Genomic DNA, 19,426 nt, shown 5'->3' on the forward strand with positions numbered 1-19,426 from the left:
TTCCCGGTCTAAATGGGTTCTCCCCCCTATGAAGAACGTTCATGGGGGGCCCGCAGAGAATCCTCGTACCCAGGGCCCAGAACATGGTGCAACACCCCTGCAAACAAGCAAGGCGTGAGCACTGTGCACGAGCAGGCTGTTTGTGGGAGTAGGCAGAGAACGAGAGGACCGCTCCAGAGCATTTGGTGGAATCATTAAGGCCTCATGAGCGAAGAGGACGAACTGGCACCGAAAAGTGCTCATGTTGGAAGTTCCCCTGCGCTGTAGTGAACTTGGGGCAAATAAGTGCGGTTGGAAGTTCCCCTGGACCGTACTTGGGGTAAATAGGTGGGGTTGGAAGTTCCCTTGGATTGGGGCAAATAGGGGCGGTTTTGGAGAAAGCGTGTGGGTTCTCCATTAGCGAGCTCGAGTGAGAGATGTTGGCTTGCAAGTTGGTCCATGGGTGTAGCAGTGCTTGCGAGCAGAACCATGTGAGTGAGGATGGGTACATGAGCTCTATAGATTAGTATTGCCATGAGGGTAGCAGCTGCTAATAAATAGGGGTTTATTGTTGGGCTTTTCTAGCTCTGGTCCATAGAGTTCTCCCTAACGCTATGTTCCTCTACCTCCCAAATCCTTTGCAAATCCGGAAAGACCTGTCGCCTGGTCCGAAAATAACAAAAACTGTTTTGCCCCTCACCAAACCAAAGGTATCAGTGGACAGTTGAAAGCTAACTCTACTTACTGGACGCGGTCTGAGCCCCCCACCACGCGATTAAAATACATTTCTAGGGCAAAATGAAAAATATTCCACTGGATGGAGACTCCATTTCTTCTAGATTTTTCACTATTTGTCATCGCCATCACGGTGCCAACTCACTACTGCCGCGCAGGTCAGAGGACCGAAATGCACCGCATTAACAGAGCATTAGTTGCGTTGGATGTTATTCAACTCTGCGACGTTGGAAGCGCTGTTTCGTGAAAACAGTTTTCAACCAGGAAGAATGTCTCCATCCGGTGGAATATTTTTCATTTTGCCCTAGAAATGTATATTAATCGTGTGGTGGGGGGCTCAGACCGCGTCCACTAAGTAGAGTACGCTTTCAACTGTCCACTGATACCTTTGGTTTGGTGAGGGGCGAAACAGTTTTTGTTATTTTCGGACCAGAGGACGGGTCTTTCCGGATTTGCCAAGGATTTGGGAGGTAGAGGAACATAGCATTAGGGAGAACTCCATGCCATGGACCAGAGCTAGGCTTGTCTGAGCCTTTATTTATCAGGAACAGTGTAGAGCAGGGGTCTTCAACGTTCTCAGGCCAAGGACCCCTTAACTGAGAGGGAGATAAAGCAGGGACCCCCACTACATACTGTATACAATTGTGTTGCAGATTTTCATCGATTTCATGAAAGCACTGTCATCAGTCTATGTTGGATTTGTGTTAATGCAGTTTTTTCAGACATGTAACCAAATCGCTGATACTCAGTAAATTTGACCTTTTCACTCTACATCAAACCTGTTTGCCAAAAATTGCAGATCTACAAGCTCTCAACGCCTCGTGCTGCGAGACGTTGAGAGCTGCGGGAGTTCCATTGCAGACAGTGCAAAGGCAGGGCCCTCAGCCAATGAGGCGCAATTGAGGTGTGGAAAATCTGGGAGTGGTGTTAGCTGGAGTATTGGTTGAGCTTCACATGAACAGTTAGCACACTGTAGAATGAGCCCACACTGTTTCGTAGGAACAGTATCTCTAGTTGAAAATAATGATCCTATCACACTAGGCCCCCCTGTAGTAACTCTGGTCCCGGACCCCCTGTTGAAGACCCCTGGTGTAGAGAGACAGGCAATATGACGAGAGATAAGAGGAGTGACATGTTGCAAATGCTTTGGCCAGATGGGAATCGAACCAGGGCCCAGCTGTCAGGCATAAGAGCCCATGTGATATGTTTCCTAACCAGGCTGTCTGGTCGCCCTGTCATATTTTCTTTTAGTAGTTTCAATGTGCGTGTTATTCTACCAACATGGTCGAAAGCATTTCAACTATTGCTGTAATAAAGGAATTATGTTTTAGAATGACGTCCTCTGCTTCAGATTTTTGAGTGCTCTGATCTTTTCTTTCTTATTGTTTTTTTAACATTAATCCTACTTGATGAAAACCAGAACTTCATATCATTCTTGATTTTCTTTTTCCACTAAATATGACTTTGCGTGTGCCTTGCCATGCAATGACTATACTCCTAGCCTCGTTATAATTATTGTTCTGTTTGCGGCTCATACATTGGACCTAACGTTGACATCTTTGCCAAATAGAATTGACAGATCCAGAAGGAAGACATTTTTTTTAACCACTCTCAACCTGGCATCCCTATTTTAGGCCAACATTTGCCAAAATTAAGAAAACAACAGATCTTCTTCAAGCTTGGCTCACAACGCATCATGATGAGTTGCGAGATTGTAGAATGTCTCTTTTCACGCCACAGCGTCGTATACGTATATGTATACTGCTTGAGTGCACGGTGTAACATGTGCCAACATGGCAACCATTCCCCCAGCCAGGGGTGCCGCACCAAATTCTGTGCCCTGGGTACAAGGATTCACTCACATTTTGTGCTTTAACTATTGGCAAATAGCAGATATACAAGCTCACAGCGCGGCACCGAGTGCCACGCTGCGAGCTTGTAGATCTGCTATTTTTGAAAAATGTTGAACATCTTGAATATTTCAAATCCTTCTAAGGTTTTTTGAAAAACCTATGTTTCTATGTCAGTGGTGCTCAGAAGGACCCCCAAAATATGTATTTGGTCATGGACCCCCATCTCAACATATTTAGTTCCAGGGACCCCCCCCCCCCCCAGAAGCAAAATTTGAGTTACAAATGTTCGCTTAAAAAATACATATTCAAAGCACGAGTACCGCGCTGCAAGCTTGTAGATCTGCTATTTTTTCAATAGCAAAGTATAAAATAATGAAGGCCCCTCCACCTTGGGCCCTAGTAACTCAGTCCCACTTTCCCCCCCCTTGTGACGCCCCTGCCCCCAGCCAGCCTTCATCATCTGTGCTGCGACTTCTTCGACTTCTTCATCATCCTCCCCAGGTCCCCTCCCTTCTCTGATTCATAGTTTAATTTCCTCGTTTTGGGAGGGTCTGTGTGTGTGTACAGGGGGGGTCTTAAGGAAAGGAGGGGATGGGTGGGTGAGTGTGGGGGGGTGTAAGGAGAGCCTTCAGAGCAGGACCAACGCCCACCACACACATTCCTGGGGGTCCTGAGAAAGACCTGGTGGTGGTTTGGAGTAGGAGAGGAGAGGGATGGATGGAGGGGGTGTTTGTCTGGTATGTCCCCCAGGTGAATGTACAGTATGTATGTCCCTCCAAAGAGTGGGACTGAGTTACTAGGGCCCAAGGTGGAGGGGCCTTAATTATTATTTTATACTTTAGCTATTGAAAAGTAGCAGATATACAAGCTCACAGCATGGCACCCCTTCTAGCATCTGCTATTTTTGAAAAGTCGTGAAAACGTGTGCAAATATTTGAATATATTTTAAGCGAACATTTGTGACTCAAATTTTGCTTCTGGGGGGTCCCTGGATCTAATATTTGGGGGACCGTGGCCACGGCCGATTTTTCAAAAATAGCAGATCTACAAGCTTGTATATCTGCTATTTTTCAATAGTTAAAGCACTCAGGCCCAGAATTTGGTATGACACCCTTGGATTATGGAGATGCTGATGCTGAACAACAACGGTGAAGTGTTGTTGGTTTAGCGGATTGAATAAGTGATGAGAAAGGGGGGAAAGCTTGTACTGTATGTTTATTACAAGTACTGTACACACACACACACACACACACACACACACACACACACACACACACACACACACACACACACACGCACACACACACACCCCAACATGATATCGTCATCGTCGGGTGGAAACCTTGTATGTCCAAAACCGTCCATTTTTATCATTTTAAAAAAATGAACTAAACTTGTCAAAACAGCCGATCTACAAGCACACAACGCCTCGCACCGCGAGGCGTTGTGTGCTTGTAGATCGGCTGTTTTCACTACTTTTGTGCGATGGCCTTGTATGATGAAGCAGTGCTTTACTTTGCGAAAGAAATTACAAATTTGAAACTTGGAGATAGAAGGTTTCTGCCCGACAGTGACGGTATGGATGTTATTCGTCTCTCATATTCCATATTCCATTCACTCTTCATGCTTATCTCTGTTGTGTATAGCGTCGTTCTCTCTCTCTCTCTCTCTGCATGTGTATGGTTTCCAGATGGGATGGAAGCGCTGCGTGTTAATGGAAAAAAAAACAACAACATTGTGTTTTGATGTAGCCATTAGTCCCTGCTTCTCTCTCCGTCTCTGTCTCTCTCTGTTTGTGTCGTGTTCTGCTCGGAGCATAATGATACAGGGCTGGCTGCTACTGATCAGAATATATACAGTACAAGTAGAAAAACAATGTGTTGTTGTTATCATATTGTCGCTGTCGTTTAGAACAGGGTCTTCAACAGGGGGTCCGGGACCCCTAGGGGGTCCTCAGAGTTACTACAGGGGGGCCGCCAAATCTTTGGGTGATGGGATCATTATTTTAAAATGAACAACTTGAACCCTCACATCCCAATTCGGAGGAGAACTTTAGCCAAAAATAGCAGATCTGCAAGCTCTCAACGCCTCACTTCTATGCTGTTTGACTGGGCTATGTATTTATTTATTTATTTTCCGTGACCGGGGTTTACTGACAGTCCTCCTGCGTTCATCATCATTTGGGATTTGCGATTGGAATGGAGTGATTTCTTTGGATGACAGAAACATTGACCCGGAACTTTATCATAATTTTGTCTTGTTGTATACATGAGTCTAAATCAAGGATAGCGTGAGTAATGGTGTCTGTATTCAACACACCAACTCCTCGCCTCACGCAACGGAGAAAAAAAAAAAAAAAAAAAAACGCTTCAATACGGAATTTGTGTCCCATTTTGATGATAACATGAGTTCACTTTGACACGTTTCATGTCCATCCATGCATGGCTCTGTTCATCTCTCTGACTTTTACCCTCTCTCTATCACTGCTAAACTAGTAGTAGTCAACGCAATTATGAAGCTTTACAAATGAGGCGGCTCTCCCCTACATTGGTGTAGCCGAATTTAATTAATATTCTTTGTTATGCTAAAGAAAACGACAAGCAACCAAACTTAATATTGAAATATTTCAATTCTAGTTTAATTAGTCACACACTCTTGTTACTTTCTTTGGGTTAAATATGTATGAAACCCACACAGACTAGACATCACCGCTTTCAAGCGGGCAAATCATTTGGTCAATGTCATTATACAGAGATACCAGGTTTCTGACTGACAGCGATATGTAAATGCTGCATGGATGATGATGACAAACTGAATAACGTGTTTCCTTTCCTTTCCTTCTCTCCTCTCCTCTTCCCTTGTTTCCTCTCCTCCTCTGCCTGCAGTATGGATGTACGGCTTTACAGACAGCCCCAGGAAAGAGGCTTCAGGTAGCCCTGTGTGTCTGTGTGTGTGTGTCTGTGTGTGTCTCTGTGTGTATACTTGTATTGCTATACTTGTCTGGGTCGAATTTCTGCGAAAGTAATTTGAGAAATAAGCCCCTTTTCCACTGCGAGGCGGAACCAGAACTTTCCAGAACCTGAACCTATTTCTCTGGTTCCGGTTTTGTTTCCATATTGTCCTCACAACTATAGTAATACAAACGTGTGTGTGTGTGTGTGTGTGTGTGTGTGTGTGTGTGTGTGTGTGTGTGTGTGTGTGTGTGTGTGTGTGTGCGTGCACGGACCATTGCATTTTTAGTCTGCATATTGACGAGTTCCTCCGTATTGCTATTTTCTTTCTTTTCACACTTAAAGCTTTTTGCATGGTTGCCTTGCCTGCCTTGTCACCGGCCTCTGCTACTAGAACTCAGTCTGCTTCGACATAACTCACTCTCCATGTATGTTTTCCACTTAAAACGCTATAAACAAGACACACTAGCCTCTCAGTTGTAAACATCATTAACGCTGGGGTGATCTCCTCCGCGGTGCTAGAATCTCTGCCTGAACGCTGCTGCAGGGGGAGATGTGCACTGCAGGGGTGTCAACACCAAATTCTGGGCCCTGGGTACAAGGATTCACTTTGTTATTTTGTGCTTTAACTATCGAAAAATAGCAGATATACAAGCTCACAGCGCGGCACCGAGTGCCGCGCTGCGAGCTTGTAGATCTGCTATTTTTTGAAAAAAATCACGAAAATGTGTGCAAATCTTTGAAGGTCTTTTGAAAAGCCTATGTTTCTATGTCAGTGGTGTTCAAACTTTTTCATGTGAAGGACCCCCGAAATGATATGTATTTGTCCACGGACCCCCATCTCAAAATATTTAGTTCCAGGGATCCCCAGAAGCAAAATTTGAGTTACTTAATATTCGCTTAAAACATACATAATGATTTGCACACATTTTCACGACTTTTCAAAAATAGCAGATCTACAAGCTTGCGGTGCCGCGCTGTGAGCTTGTATATCTGATATTTTTCAATATCTAAAGTATAAAATAATTAAGGCCTCTCCCCACCTTGGGCCCTAGTAACTCAGTCCCACTTCCCCCCCCCCCTTGTGACGCCCCTGGAGATGTGGATCTGCTTCTTGTTTTGATGCTTTTGTGTGACGCTGTGGTATGATCAAGTAGGATAATTTTATGAAGAAAACACGGAAAGTTAGGAGAACGGAGATAAGAGGTGTCTGCCAGTGTCGATCTCGTCGACTAAAACTGTGATGACAAAATCATGGCTAAAACGAAGACTGAATATATCGACAATTTGTCAACAAATACAAACTAGACTAAAATGTTAGGGACTACGGGACTAGTGGCGAAGAGATCGAGTAGAACTAAAAGACAAGTAGTTTTCTGTTTGGTTGTTTTTGGGCATTGCGCTCTGAAAATAGCAGATCTACATTGCTCACAATGTGTGCTTGTAATGTAGATCGTCCATTTTCAGCATGCAACCAAGTGTGATATCTGCCATTACGACTCCATCAAGGCCTGCCAACACACTGTACATTTTAGTCGACAAAATAAACTATAAATTTAGTTAAATAAAATTGTATGATATTTAGTCGACTAAAACTAGACTAAAGGTAAAACTTTTCAGATGACTAAGATATGACTAAAACTAAATGGAATTTTATACAAAAGACTATGACTAAAACTAAACAGATATTTGCGGTCCAAATCAAACACAGCTTCTTCCGCCGCTCACTGACAGACTGTGGTGGTTGGTGGAGATAAGGACACAAATTGGACTGCCACGAGCGAGGTGTTATGGCTTAGCGTTAAGCAGAATGCCTCCTCGTTAACACAGAGTGTCCTCTGTAACAACCTATCTGTTCTATGGGCCCCTCATTAGCCACAGACATCACAGGGAAATGGAAGCGCTAGCACGCAGTAGACGTGAAGGATGACGGCGGGATGTGTACTGTAGCTCTATAGCCACGGGTGTGGGTACAAGGATTCACTGCGGGCCCCCCATGAATGTTCTTCATAGGGGGAGGGGGTTTAACCCTTTTAAACTGGGAACGCATTATTACGCGTTATTTTGTGCTTTAACTATTGAAGAATTGCAGATATACAAGCGGTGCAAGCTTGTAGATCTGCTATTTTTGAAAAATCGTGAACATCTTTATATTTTTGAATATTTCTAATCCTTCTAAGGTTTTTTCTTTTGAAAAAAAACCTGTTTCTATGTCAGTGGTGCTCAAACATTTTCATGTGAAGGACCCCCCAAAATGATATGTATTTGGCCACGGACCCACATCTCAAAATATTTTTGTTCCAGGGACCCCAAGAAGCAAAATTTGAGTTACAAATGTCCGCTTAAAAAAATACGTATTCAAAGATTTGCATACATTTTCACGACTTTTAAAAAATAGCAGATCTACAAGCTCGCAGCGCGGCACTCGGTGCCGCGCTGTGAGCTTGTATATCTGCTATTTTTCAATAGCTAAAGTATAAAATAATTAAGGCCCCTCCACCTTGGGCCCTAGTAACTCAGTCCCACGTTTCCACCCCTTGTGACGCCCTTGCACACACACAACTTTAAGTTACAGTCTGTAATGGCTCCATGAAGAACCTACTAGGCAAGGCACGACAGCTTTCTTTGCCCATTTCAACAAGGCAATTCCATGTGCTTTACACTGAACACCAAGCAAAGGAAACGCAATTATGCGATATAACATTAGGATGCATACAACACGAATTAATAGTTAATAACTCTGAAGAACCACTTCGACACGTGTATTTTTATCTGTGCGAAGCTGCAGTGCTGCTGCTGCATGTTTATGTAGTGCGAGCGACAGTGGAAATGGATGAACGATGTGTTTTTTTTTTCATATTACCTTGTAGACCAGGGGTCTTCAACAGGGGCTCCGGGACCCCTAGGGGGTCCTCAGAGTTACTACAGGGGGTCCTCCAAATCTTTGCGTGATAGAAACTTTTTTCTCCTTTTTTTTAACCACTTGAATCCTAGTGTCCATATCCTGAGAACTTTAGCCAAAAATAGCAGATCTACGAAAAATTGTGAAAACTTGTGCAAGTCTTTGAATATTTAAAATCCTTCTTAGGTTTTTTTAAAAACCAATGTTTCTATGTTAATTTACAAAACAATTACTAATAAGAACCCCGAATGAAGGCAGCATGTATGTCCAAAACGTTGGTTTCTCATTCTGTGTCGTCCTAATAAATGTGCATCGGCAGCTACGAGTGTGCGGCTTTACTCCTTTTTCATAGTATTTGTCCCGTTGGCCGGCACCTCACAAGGACTGGTGTGCTGTGCACTTTTTTGCTATTAGTAATTTACAAAACAAAACACACAAAAAGTATATAGGCCTATATGGAGATTAGAGGTTTCTTCCAATATATCCATCTGGTCTTTTGCTCTGGACTGCAATCTATCCATCCATCTATCTTGGGCTGGCAGAGTGGAGCGGCCCGGGCCCGGTGGCCCAGTGCCAGCCAGGCTGAACATGGACTGGAGGAGAGGTGTGCATGTGGGCTGGCTGCCTGCTGCTGACATAAAGTGTCAAGCCTGGCTCTCTTTACATTGGTCTGCATCAGGCACGTGCACACATAGACATCAAAGGGGGCTTGAGCCCCTGCCCTTTTATCCGTCTGTAAAAAGTGCCCTCTCCAGACCATGAATGTAGTTTTTACTGTCGTGAATGAAAGGCAAATGCCCTTTTTCCATGCCATACCTGAAAGCAGCATCCAAGAGAATGACCTTGTCCAAACTCTCCTGAACTTGAATGCAGCATCTTATTGAAAGAATTGCCCTCTTTGTGTAGAAATCCATGCCGTTACGCCACATCAATATTTTCAGGCAAATATTGTATACTTTTTTTACTCTGTTATTAGCCAGCTTTAATTAGACCACTTTAACCATATTTTACTGTATGTTATGCTTCAGTTTTTTGAAAATCCGAAATCTTTCAAAGTCTCGGTTTTCGAAAAGGTTTTGCAAATCTGGAAAACTTTAATACTTTTGCTTTGGTATTTTTAAGTACATTTTGATGCCAATACATTTTACAATTTATGCTCTTCATCCAAAGTGACCTGCAGTAAGCAAAGAAAACACATGCATCAAATGCAGAGTGTATTGTCTCAGTAATCTAGGATCATAGCATCACTCTAAACGGTATAATAATCAAGTAAAATGCTTAATACAGGCCTTTTGCTTATAATAGAGTAGTTTGGTATTGCTACTTTCTCTGAGTACTTTTTCCACCCTCATAAGTGCCATTGCTGAGGCCTAATTTACCCTGTGTCGTGTGGCGATGATGTTCGCTGCAAATCAGCCAATCCACACGCATCCGCGACGTTTTGAGCATTGCCATTTTTCGGCACACGACACCACCGTACCACAAATTATAACTTGTCAAGCACGAGGAAACACAAGCTGAAAACAATAGGAGAGAGATTGAGTGAGCGAAAAAAGTGTTGTGTAAACATTCCAGCAACGATTGTGCTCTCCTCCTGCAGAAATAAACACACGTTGTTACACAAATAAATTAAAAAAAAAAAGCCCAGAGTTACTTCACCCATCTAGTGAACATAGCAAATCGTCCCCGCCGGGTGGAAACCAAAATGTCCAAAACTGTACATTTTCAGGATTCAATTAAAACAAAAGAATATATATAGCAAAAATAGCAGATCTATAAGCTCAGCTAAGCTCAGCTGAGCTTGTGGATCTGCTACTTTTGATGCTTTTGTTTGATGCCGTAGAATGATCAAGTAGGGCGTTAATTTACGAAAAAACTCAAAAAGGTCAAATAAAATATGTACTTTAGACTAATAAGACTCCCTAATCGGGAGATAAGCGACCGTCAGGTCGCATACACAAACTTTAGAAGGCAATGGTAGCCAATCAGGAGGGAATATGGGAAATGGGACACATCCATGTTGATGAAATGACTTTAGAGATACTGTGTACCGCCTCGCGTGTTTTTCGGGCAAAATCTGTCGGAGCAGTGTCCAAAAATGTGTTTAGCAAAGATCGGCCTCACGGTGGCGCTAGAAGAGGGCCATAGGGGAAACGGTGCTGGAGATATGAGTATAGGTATGATGAAGCAAGGTTTTACTTTGCGAAGAAACGTACACATTTGAAACTTGGAGATACAAGGTTTCTTCCCGACAGTGACGATATTTACACCCCCGTATTATGTTGGTGTGCCCATGGATTCTTGGGACATGAAAAGTGTGCCCATGCAGAAAAAAGGTTGAGAAACACTGGACTAAGAGACAGACAGACAGCCGGTGGAGGTTTTGATAGTAACTGCGACCCTGACGCAATAAAAGGTTTCTGTCCAACAGCAACAACATGTTCTTTGAGGCAGGGGTCTTCAACGTTTTCAGGCCGGGGACCCCGAAACTGATGGGGAGATGGAGCAGGGACCCCCTACCACCTCGTAGGGTGGGGGGGTCGGGGCTACGACATATTTTTTATTTTAAACATGTACAAGTTACAGCGAGCAGGGTGGGCCGTACCACTACCATTTCTAAACATACTACTTATTAACTGAGAACCAATGTCAATAATATCAACAATCTGTCAATTGCATAGTAATCATGTATTCAAGCTATTCAAAATGGATAGAATCATGATTTATTTTTTAACTCTTTGAGTGCCCCCTTTTTCACCACTAGAGGGCCCCAATGACCAGAGAATTCTACTTAGACAGTGCTGGTATATGCACAAGCCCTGCAGCCATGACATGCCTGAACACTTTCCTTTGTGCATGTACAGGAAGAGGATGAAGTTAGCTTGAAGTTAGCTATTGGCTACCAAGCATTTTAGAAGATCTATTTTCTGCAATTTAGCCTCGATTAAACCTTGCACACCTCATGCATGGGAAAAAAACAGAGAAGAATGAGCTCTAAAAAATCCAATGCAATCCTGGATTGCATTGGAGTGGATTTGTGCAGTTTGTTCACAGCTTTCAAACAAAAAAATCCGATTGGAAATCCGTTCAGGCATTCTTGAGATAATAGCCATTATGTTTTACATGTTATGTAAACAAAAATGGCTGCCCTGTATGTTAGATGGGGTTGTATGGGGGTGGAACATGCAAAATCGCGATTGAAATCATGTTCACCAGATTTGATGGGGTCCAAAAAAAAAAATTAAAAAAAAAATTTTTCAATTTTTTTTTTTTTTTTTTTTTTTTTTAAAGCCGAACTAGTTCGGGATCGGCACTCTGCGATACGCTAATAAAGCCGAACTAGTTCGGGATTGGCACTCAATGAGTTAACTCATACAGTGCCAAACGACTTTCAGATCAACTATCTCACTATGGACTTCCCTGCCAGACGACTTTTGGCGACTTTTACTTAGAAAAAAAAACATTTTTTATTTATTTATTTTTTATTTATTTTTTTGGACCCCATTAAATCTAGTAAACATGATTTCAATCGCGATTTTGCATGTTCCACCCCCCATACAACCCCATCTTTCATACAGGGCAGCCATCTTTGCTTACATAATGTAAAACATAATGGCTATTATCTCAAGAATGCCTGAACGGATTTCCAATCTTTTTTTTTTGTTTGAAAGCTGTGAACAGCCTGCACAAACATGGTGCATGATCTGTGCATGGGCGTGCATGATCTGTGCACTATAAATTACATGGGAGTCTATGGAGATTTTATGGCAATAATGCCATTAGAAGGCATATTTAATTTGGCAGTAACTGAGTTAAACACGAAAAGTTAAAATATGGAGATAAGAGGTTTTGCTACAGGGCAGCGATTTGATAGAGGGGCTTTCTTCCCGGGATGCAAAACCTTTTGGACGTGAACTGATGGCGGGGAGGTGTAAATAAAGATGAAAGCGTGCGGCTGTGTTGGAGTCATCAAAACGGAGACCATCCATACCGCTGCCCTGCTGTCAGCAAGTCAAGCATGTGCCTGCGTGCGTGCATGCATGGTGAAGAAAAGGCGTCAACACATAGTGCCAGGCATGTGCACACATAGACATCAAAGGGGGTCAAGGTCCCCGCCCTTTTACCCATTTGTAAAAGGTGCCCTCTCCAGACCATGAATGCAGTTCTTTACTATGGTGAAAGAAATGCAAATGCCCCTCTTTCCATGCCATACCTGAAGGCAGCATTCAAGAGAATTGCCTTGTCCAAACTCTCCTGAACTTGAATGCAGCATCTTACCGATGTCTCTGGTTCACATTGGCACATTTCCTGGGGCAATCTGCCCAGATCATGCATGTCATGCATGTCTTCTTCTTTTTTTTTTTTTTACTCTCAAAAAAGCATCTGAGATGTAATGCATTTGAAACTACATTGCAGTGCACATCATGGGGTGATCACTGCTTGCCTCCTGTGAATTGTTTTATTTTAATTTTTGTTTATTTTATTTTTATTTCGTTGCTGAGTGAGGTCAGCAGCCAAAGTGACATGAGTGAGATGGAAAAAAAACTGAGTGAAATGTGCCAATGAAGAATTGCCCTTTCTGTGTAGAAATGATGCGTATGAGTGGTATAACACACCGAAAATAGCCGACCTCCAAGCTCACAACGTGTCGTGAGCTTGGAGGTCTGCTCTTTTCGATATTTCCACCAAAGGCCCTTTTAGAACGTTCAGCCCCTGCCCCTCTAACAGTCTCTGCACGTCCCTGAATACTGTACTACATAAACCCTATATAGGTGCTGTCAGGCAGAAACCCCTTATCTCCAAATAGTAATCCAAAACCCAGTGTTGGGCTTGTAGATCTGCTACTTTTGAATTTGAATCCTGAAAGGTTTCTGACATAATGAGGTTTCCACCCGACATAGATGATAATAGCCAATCTACAAGCTGAAAACTACAGTAGATCCGCTAGTTTAGCAATTTTGGGAGGGAAAAATGTTTTAAAGTTGGTGAAAGGTTGAGTGAAAGTGTTTCTCATTGATAAAGAAAAGACAATCTGATTAGCGCTGATGGCAAGCAGGCGTCGGGAACCGACACGAAAGTCAAATCATAGCACGCAACACAGATACGAATGACTGACAGTCACTGTGTCTAACAAGAAAAAAGCACGGGGATTAGCGCTGTGTCAGCAAATTAATTCTCTCATCCCCAATTAACTGCAGTCAGCTTTTGTATCGCTTAGTTAAAAGAATTGGCACTTGAACATTAATTATGTTACTTCGGATAGGTTTAGTCAGTGCTTTTGAAGGCTCACTTCATTAAAATAAAAAATAGAAAAAAAGTCTCCCCTGTCCTCTTGTTCTAGTAAGTAAAGGTTTGGGCCCAGACTGGGACTTCACGCTGCGTTTTTGCACAATTACATGGAAGAAGACAACAGAGTTTGCAGTATTTTCGGAAGACAGGGATGTCAGAAAACAGTTGTGGGTCTGTTGCTCAATGGAACAGAAATGTTTACCAAAACCAAGTGGTTCAGAATATATTTCAGCCTCTATGTTTAAAGCATAGAGACAATTAACGTTGGCCTTCACCCAAGTGCTGTCACAATTAGTTTGGGGGATTGCAAAACTGTCATTTCAGCAGATAGACAAAAAAAAAAGTGTATGCCAAGTAGCCAATGTGTTCTTTTTGCTTTATTAGAAATAACTTTAGCTGACAAAATAGTGAAATTATATCAGCTTAAATTTTAGTGTTCAAGTTTCAACTTTGTCTGCTCATTTCTTCGTGCCATCATTTCCAATTTCGCTTGTTTATCGACTATAAGCCGCAGGTGTCCTTCCTGCTTCCTGCTAGAGCGCCCCTGGTGGCCGTTAGCTGTAAAAATCTATATATAAATCCTTGTTAATAACCATTGTAAAACTAACTAACCGGCCGTTAGCTGTAAAAATCGACATATAAGCCGCAGGGTTCAAACCATGGGAAAAAAGCAGCGGCTTATAGTCCGGCAATTACGGGTATTTCCTAAATCCTGGAGTGATGGGGAGACCCCATCAACAAACACTCTATACTAGTCTACAGTAAAGTACACCAACTATCACTTACACTCTCTTTAAAATAATCCAAGTGAAACTCTCAAGCTCAGTTTCGATGTCAGTCGCAGACTCACAGCTGACTGCCATGTTTTTTCAGAATAGGAGATGACGCACGGCAAAGCGAGTGGCTCATGATGAGGGGCTTTTCAGCAGATAATCATCTACGTCACGCACCGTCTATCTGGCTTTCCCATTTTCTTACTTTGGGTGGTTTGTTCGTGTCTCTATCCCAGTGGGCTCTCAACCCTTTCCCACTTGGAAATCGTGAAAGAGTCTGCGCCCAAAATGCTGTCACATTTAGTTTGGGGATTGCAAAACTGTCATTTCAGCAGATCGGTAAAAAAAAGTGTCCAGCCTCCTCGTGTGTTCTCTTTGCTTTATTAGAAATAACTTTAGCTGAAAAAATAGTGGAGGTGACTGTGGTGAATTATGAAATTATTAAGGTTGGGACTTTAACTGATTGCGATTAATTAATTACATGAAATTAACGCAATTAAAAAAAATTACGCATTTTAATCACACTTAGTTTTTACACCACAGAACCTTCAGTTTCGGGAATACCGATCATAGCGATGTACCAACCAAGAAGAGACAACAAACGCAAAGAGAGAAGTAGCCGATCAGAGCGCTTTGCTTGGCCCAGTGGATGCGAAATTTAGATTAAAAAAAAACTCACTCGTTGATTCACTCGTACATGTGTTTTACTTGAAAAAAAAAATGCTTCTCAGGTCAAATATCGATGTGCGATTAAAATGCGATTAATTAATCACAGAGCCTGTAATTAATTAGATTTAAAAAATGTAATCGCATCCCAGCCCTAGAAATTATATCAGTATAAATCTTCTCTCAAGCTCAATATGATGAGTTTTTAACTGTTTTTGAAGATTTTCCACCATGACTTCACCCAAAACAGGGATGCCAGGTTGAAAATGGTTAAATAGGCTGCCTTAAAAGTATGCATTAAAACAATGACATACTTGCCAAGTTGTTAAATAAAAAGTAGGCCATTACAGAAGCACTTTAAAAGCATTAGAAGCTCTCTGTCGGGTGGAAACCTCATGAATTATGTCCTAAATTCCAAACTGTTACTTTTAAGTATTCAAATTAAAAAATAATATATACATCAAAAAACTGAAGATCGACAAGATCGACTATTTTTGGGTACTTTTGTGTGACGCTATTATGTGTACAGTGGTTCTCAACCAGTGGTCCGGGGACCACCAGTGACCAGTGGTCCTTGAGGGCGTTCCAGGTGGTCCCCAGGTAAATGATGGAGAGTTGGCCACCAAATGGACTAAAGGGTCCACTCTTGAAAACGTAAAATGAAACCAAATGGACCCGTTCATTTTATAATCTCAAGTGTTAACTTATTGTTAAACATCTACAGTATAACGGAAAAACATTGCATGGATGCACCTGGGACGTATCCCAAGGTCATAGGGGTTTCGGGTCTCGCAACATCATACCCCTTGTTCAGGTGACCTAGCCAGGGTGATCAAGTCCAGACTACGTCCCAGTAGCTACCTATGGTCAGTCCCATTATAGGGAAAGACAAGGCCACACACTCCACTGCTCCGGAACTACTCTGCCGAGACTGGGAGGGGCAATCTGGTGCGTGGAAGGACCAGGCTCTGTGGGTTGACTTCTGACTGGGCTCCTGCTACTCCTGCTCTCACCATGCAGGTCCATGACCTGTGAGTTGCATCAGACTTCCCAGTACCAAACATTTGGGAATTTAAGGAGCCCATTTCTACTACCGCGACCTGAGGCGGGACTACGGCTGCTATGACGTAATCGCCACTGCGGTCCAAATCGTTAAGCAAACAGCCGTTGGTGACGGGGTCCCACCCCTTTTGCTGAACTCTTTGGTTCCCATGGCGACGTGTCTACGCAGCAGGCGTTGTAGGCGCTACGTGGAAAGCTAGCTCCTGCCGTAGTAGAGACGGTTTATCTATCGAGCGCTGATCATTTCCAGTTGCCATTGTCATCTGCCGTAGCAGTACAAAGCTTAAATAGCCTATTTAATTCAGGAGCAGTGGGTTCCTCAGCCGCTAGCGGCTTGACTGGCACTCCTAAAGGCCTCACTGTGGCTTTGTTGGGCCTCTTCCTCACAATGCACTAACCCATAATGCATTACTTTGTCTTAATTTACAAGAAGTCTACACATTTAGATAAAGTAGAAGAATTGGTATTTGATCAACGGGTTATCTCTACCATGGTACCACATCAATACAGGATGGAATTGTGGACAAAATCCTATCCAACAAAAACAAAATATTCTAGTGCTGTTGGCTCGAATGCTGAATAAATAATGGACGTCGATATGAAAAGGGTTGAAAAGCACTGCTGTAGTAGGGCATTCAATCCGTTCATACTACTAATAAACAACTGAATGTCTGTCTGTCCGATGTCTGTCTGATATACACACATGCTGATTTCACTGATACTAAACAGTGTCCACATTTGGAGCCGCCTGTACTGCGCATGTGTCTCCGCCATAATAACAGCCGCATGCTGAAACAGTGCTCAAATTTGGAGATGACTGACATCACTGATACGTCTGGGTTCTCCAACATTACTTCTGAGACTCCTACATTCAATCCCTCGTATACCCCATAACCCAAACTGTACATAATTCGGAGCGCATATCTTGTTCGAACGGGCAGGGATTGGTTTACAATAAAAACACAAAAAGTCATAATATGGACATACGAGGTTTCAACAATAAGAGTGCAGTACAGTACACAGCACTATTTAAACAAACAGACGTGTACTGTAACCTACCTCGGGGAGTGTCGGTAACCCCTTCCTCCCTAAAGAAAGGGCAGCTATTCCGTCTCTGTGTCATATTGTTTACGACCCCCCTCCACAAGGTGAAATAAGCATCTTACTTTGCAGAAAAACACAGCCCGTCTGTGTTCCTTTCAGGGAGCAATTGAGGTTAAGCTTTGGCCATAAAGTAGCACAGGTCCAACTATTCACAAAAACCTCAACGCCGGTCGTTCCCGTGGAGACAAAGCAACATTTGTGTGCCAAAAGAAAGTTGTGAAATACCAAGGAATCCTAAAGAACGCTTATAGTTTTCAAGAGTCAAGCTGGTCATAGCCTATAGGCCTGGGGGCGGAGGGGGATTACAGTTTCTTTGTTTTTCCCTAAACGTTATGTTGACGGTGCTAATGCAAGGAAACAAGATATATATATGTATATGCTCCCCCTCCCCCCCTCCCCCAGTGTTGCCCCAATTACTGTTAAATGCCTCAAAGCAGGGGTCTTCAACAGGGGGTCCGCGACCCCTAGGGGGTCCGCGGAGGTACTGCATGGGGTCAGTGAAATTATTGCTTAAAAAAAAAAACAAGATTTCAAAAAATGTTTTTTTTTTTTTTTTTTTTTTTCATATTTATGTTAAAGGGGCCCCACTATGAATTTCACATTTTTTTATTTTATCTTGTTTATTGGTCTTCCCAGTGTCTCTTTCACCCCCAACAAACCCATTCATTAACTCTAAGCCTTGCCTTTCATTTCAGTGATTTTCTGAATGGGCGTGTCTGAACGGTACTCTTTTGAAATCGGCCCCTTGCTTACGTCACAAAGGGTCTCATTTCCTATTGGGCCCCCTCGAGAAGGGGGCATTACTTTTTGGGAGGCTATATTCTATTGAGACTATATATATGAGGTGGAACCATGAGGTAAAGTGGTACTAAAATTGGAACGATACAGAGAAGATTACGATTGACTCTACATGGTTCTCATCGTGGTTCTCTAATATTCTCTGTATCGTTCCAATTTCAGCCCAAAGACAGCGCCCCGTTGCCAAGAAAGGGCATTTTGGTATTCCTTCTGAAACGGCTTGGAATTAGAAACAGACAGAACATGAAACTTCAATATCCGAGTTGTTGTTTAGGCTAAAACCTGTATGAAACCGTTTTATGGACCAATATTTATATAAAATATATATTTTGAAAAGCATGGTGGGACCCCTTTAAGTAACGTTTTTTTGACATATATGAGGTTTCCACCCGACAGACAGAGAGTAAATCATGATCCGAGGCTGCCCAGGAAAACATGAGTTTGTGGTTGGTTTTCTGGGGTTCTCCCCCTTCTCTCCTGATGTTAGGAAATGCTTACGGATATGAGACACAAACAACCCTGCGATAATCCCCCGGAAAAAGAAAACCTGGTTCAAAAAAGACCATATGATGTAATACAGTGGTTCTCAACCTGTGGGTTGGGGCCCCCAAGGGGGGGTCCACAAATTATTTTGGGGGGTCCCCCAGATGATTAACGTAATGTGCAACATTGTTTTCTCACTCAACAGTAAACAAACCAACATACAGTTTATGGGAATAGAGGCTATATATGTGCACATTTCGAAAGTGACAATTTATGGACTTTTTAATACCTCTAAAATGACAAATGATACACTGGCCAAATTGTCAAATATTAGAGGCAGAAATTGTGAAAATTGCAGATCTACATGCTCACAGCGCCTCGCAACACGAGGTGACGTCTGGATTGGGGCCAGATCAAGTGAAACCATGACTTGTCAGATCTGGCCTAGAATATCACCTGATTTCAACCAACATAAATCCTGCCCACGAAAACGGACGTCCTGGATTAATCAGAGAGTGGTAACTACAGTAGTCAGATATGTCCCAGAATATAACCTTATATGCTCATATTTCAACTAACATCACAAACAATAACAATAATCCTGTGTCAAACAAAAAAGTCCATATGACGTAATGACGTCAAGATCATCCCCATATGGGCTGTGATCTGGCCTAGTTCTGAACGTCACCGGAGTCACCGGAGGACGTTGTCATAACGTCATCATGACGTCATTTGGCTTGCAGGGTTGAGAACCGACTGGGTTATAGAGAGACACGAATAAACACCCCAATAACCTCCCAAAGTAAGAAAACGAGAAAGCCAGAAAGACGG

The 19,426-nt window shown here is 42.7% G+C and overlaps 1 protein-coding gene across 1 annotated transcript in view; it reads left to right on the forward strand.

Moving 5' to 3' along the window:
* Positions 1 to 19,426, forward strand: part of sh3pxd2aa (SH3 and PX domains 2Aa) — a gene marked incomplete at both ends in the record, with an annotated part of 311,051 nt that overhangs the window by 190,645 nt on the left and 100,980 nt on the right. The window contains one exon of the mRNA XM_080721366.1: positions 5,453 to 5,497. Within this exon, the coding sequence (XP_080577492.1) occupies positions 5,453 to 5,497 (45 nt within the window). The remainder of the gene's footprint in view (positions 1 to 5,452; positions 5,498 to 19,426) is intronic.

The sequence above is a fragment of the Nannobrachium achirus genome (genome assembly GCF_963921795.1).
Source record: "Nannobrachium achirus genome assembly, chromosome: 3".
Classification (NCBI taxonomy): Eukaryota; Metazoa; Chordata; class Actinopteri; order Myctophiformes; family Myctophidae; genus Nannobrachium; species Nannobrachium achirus.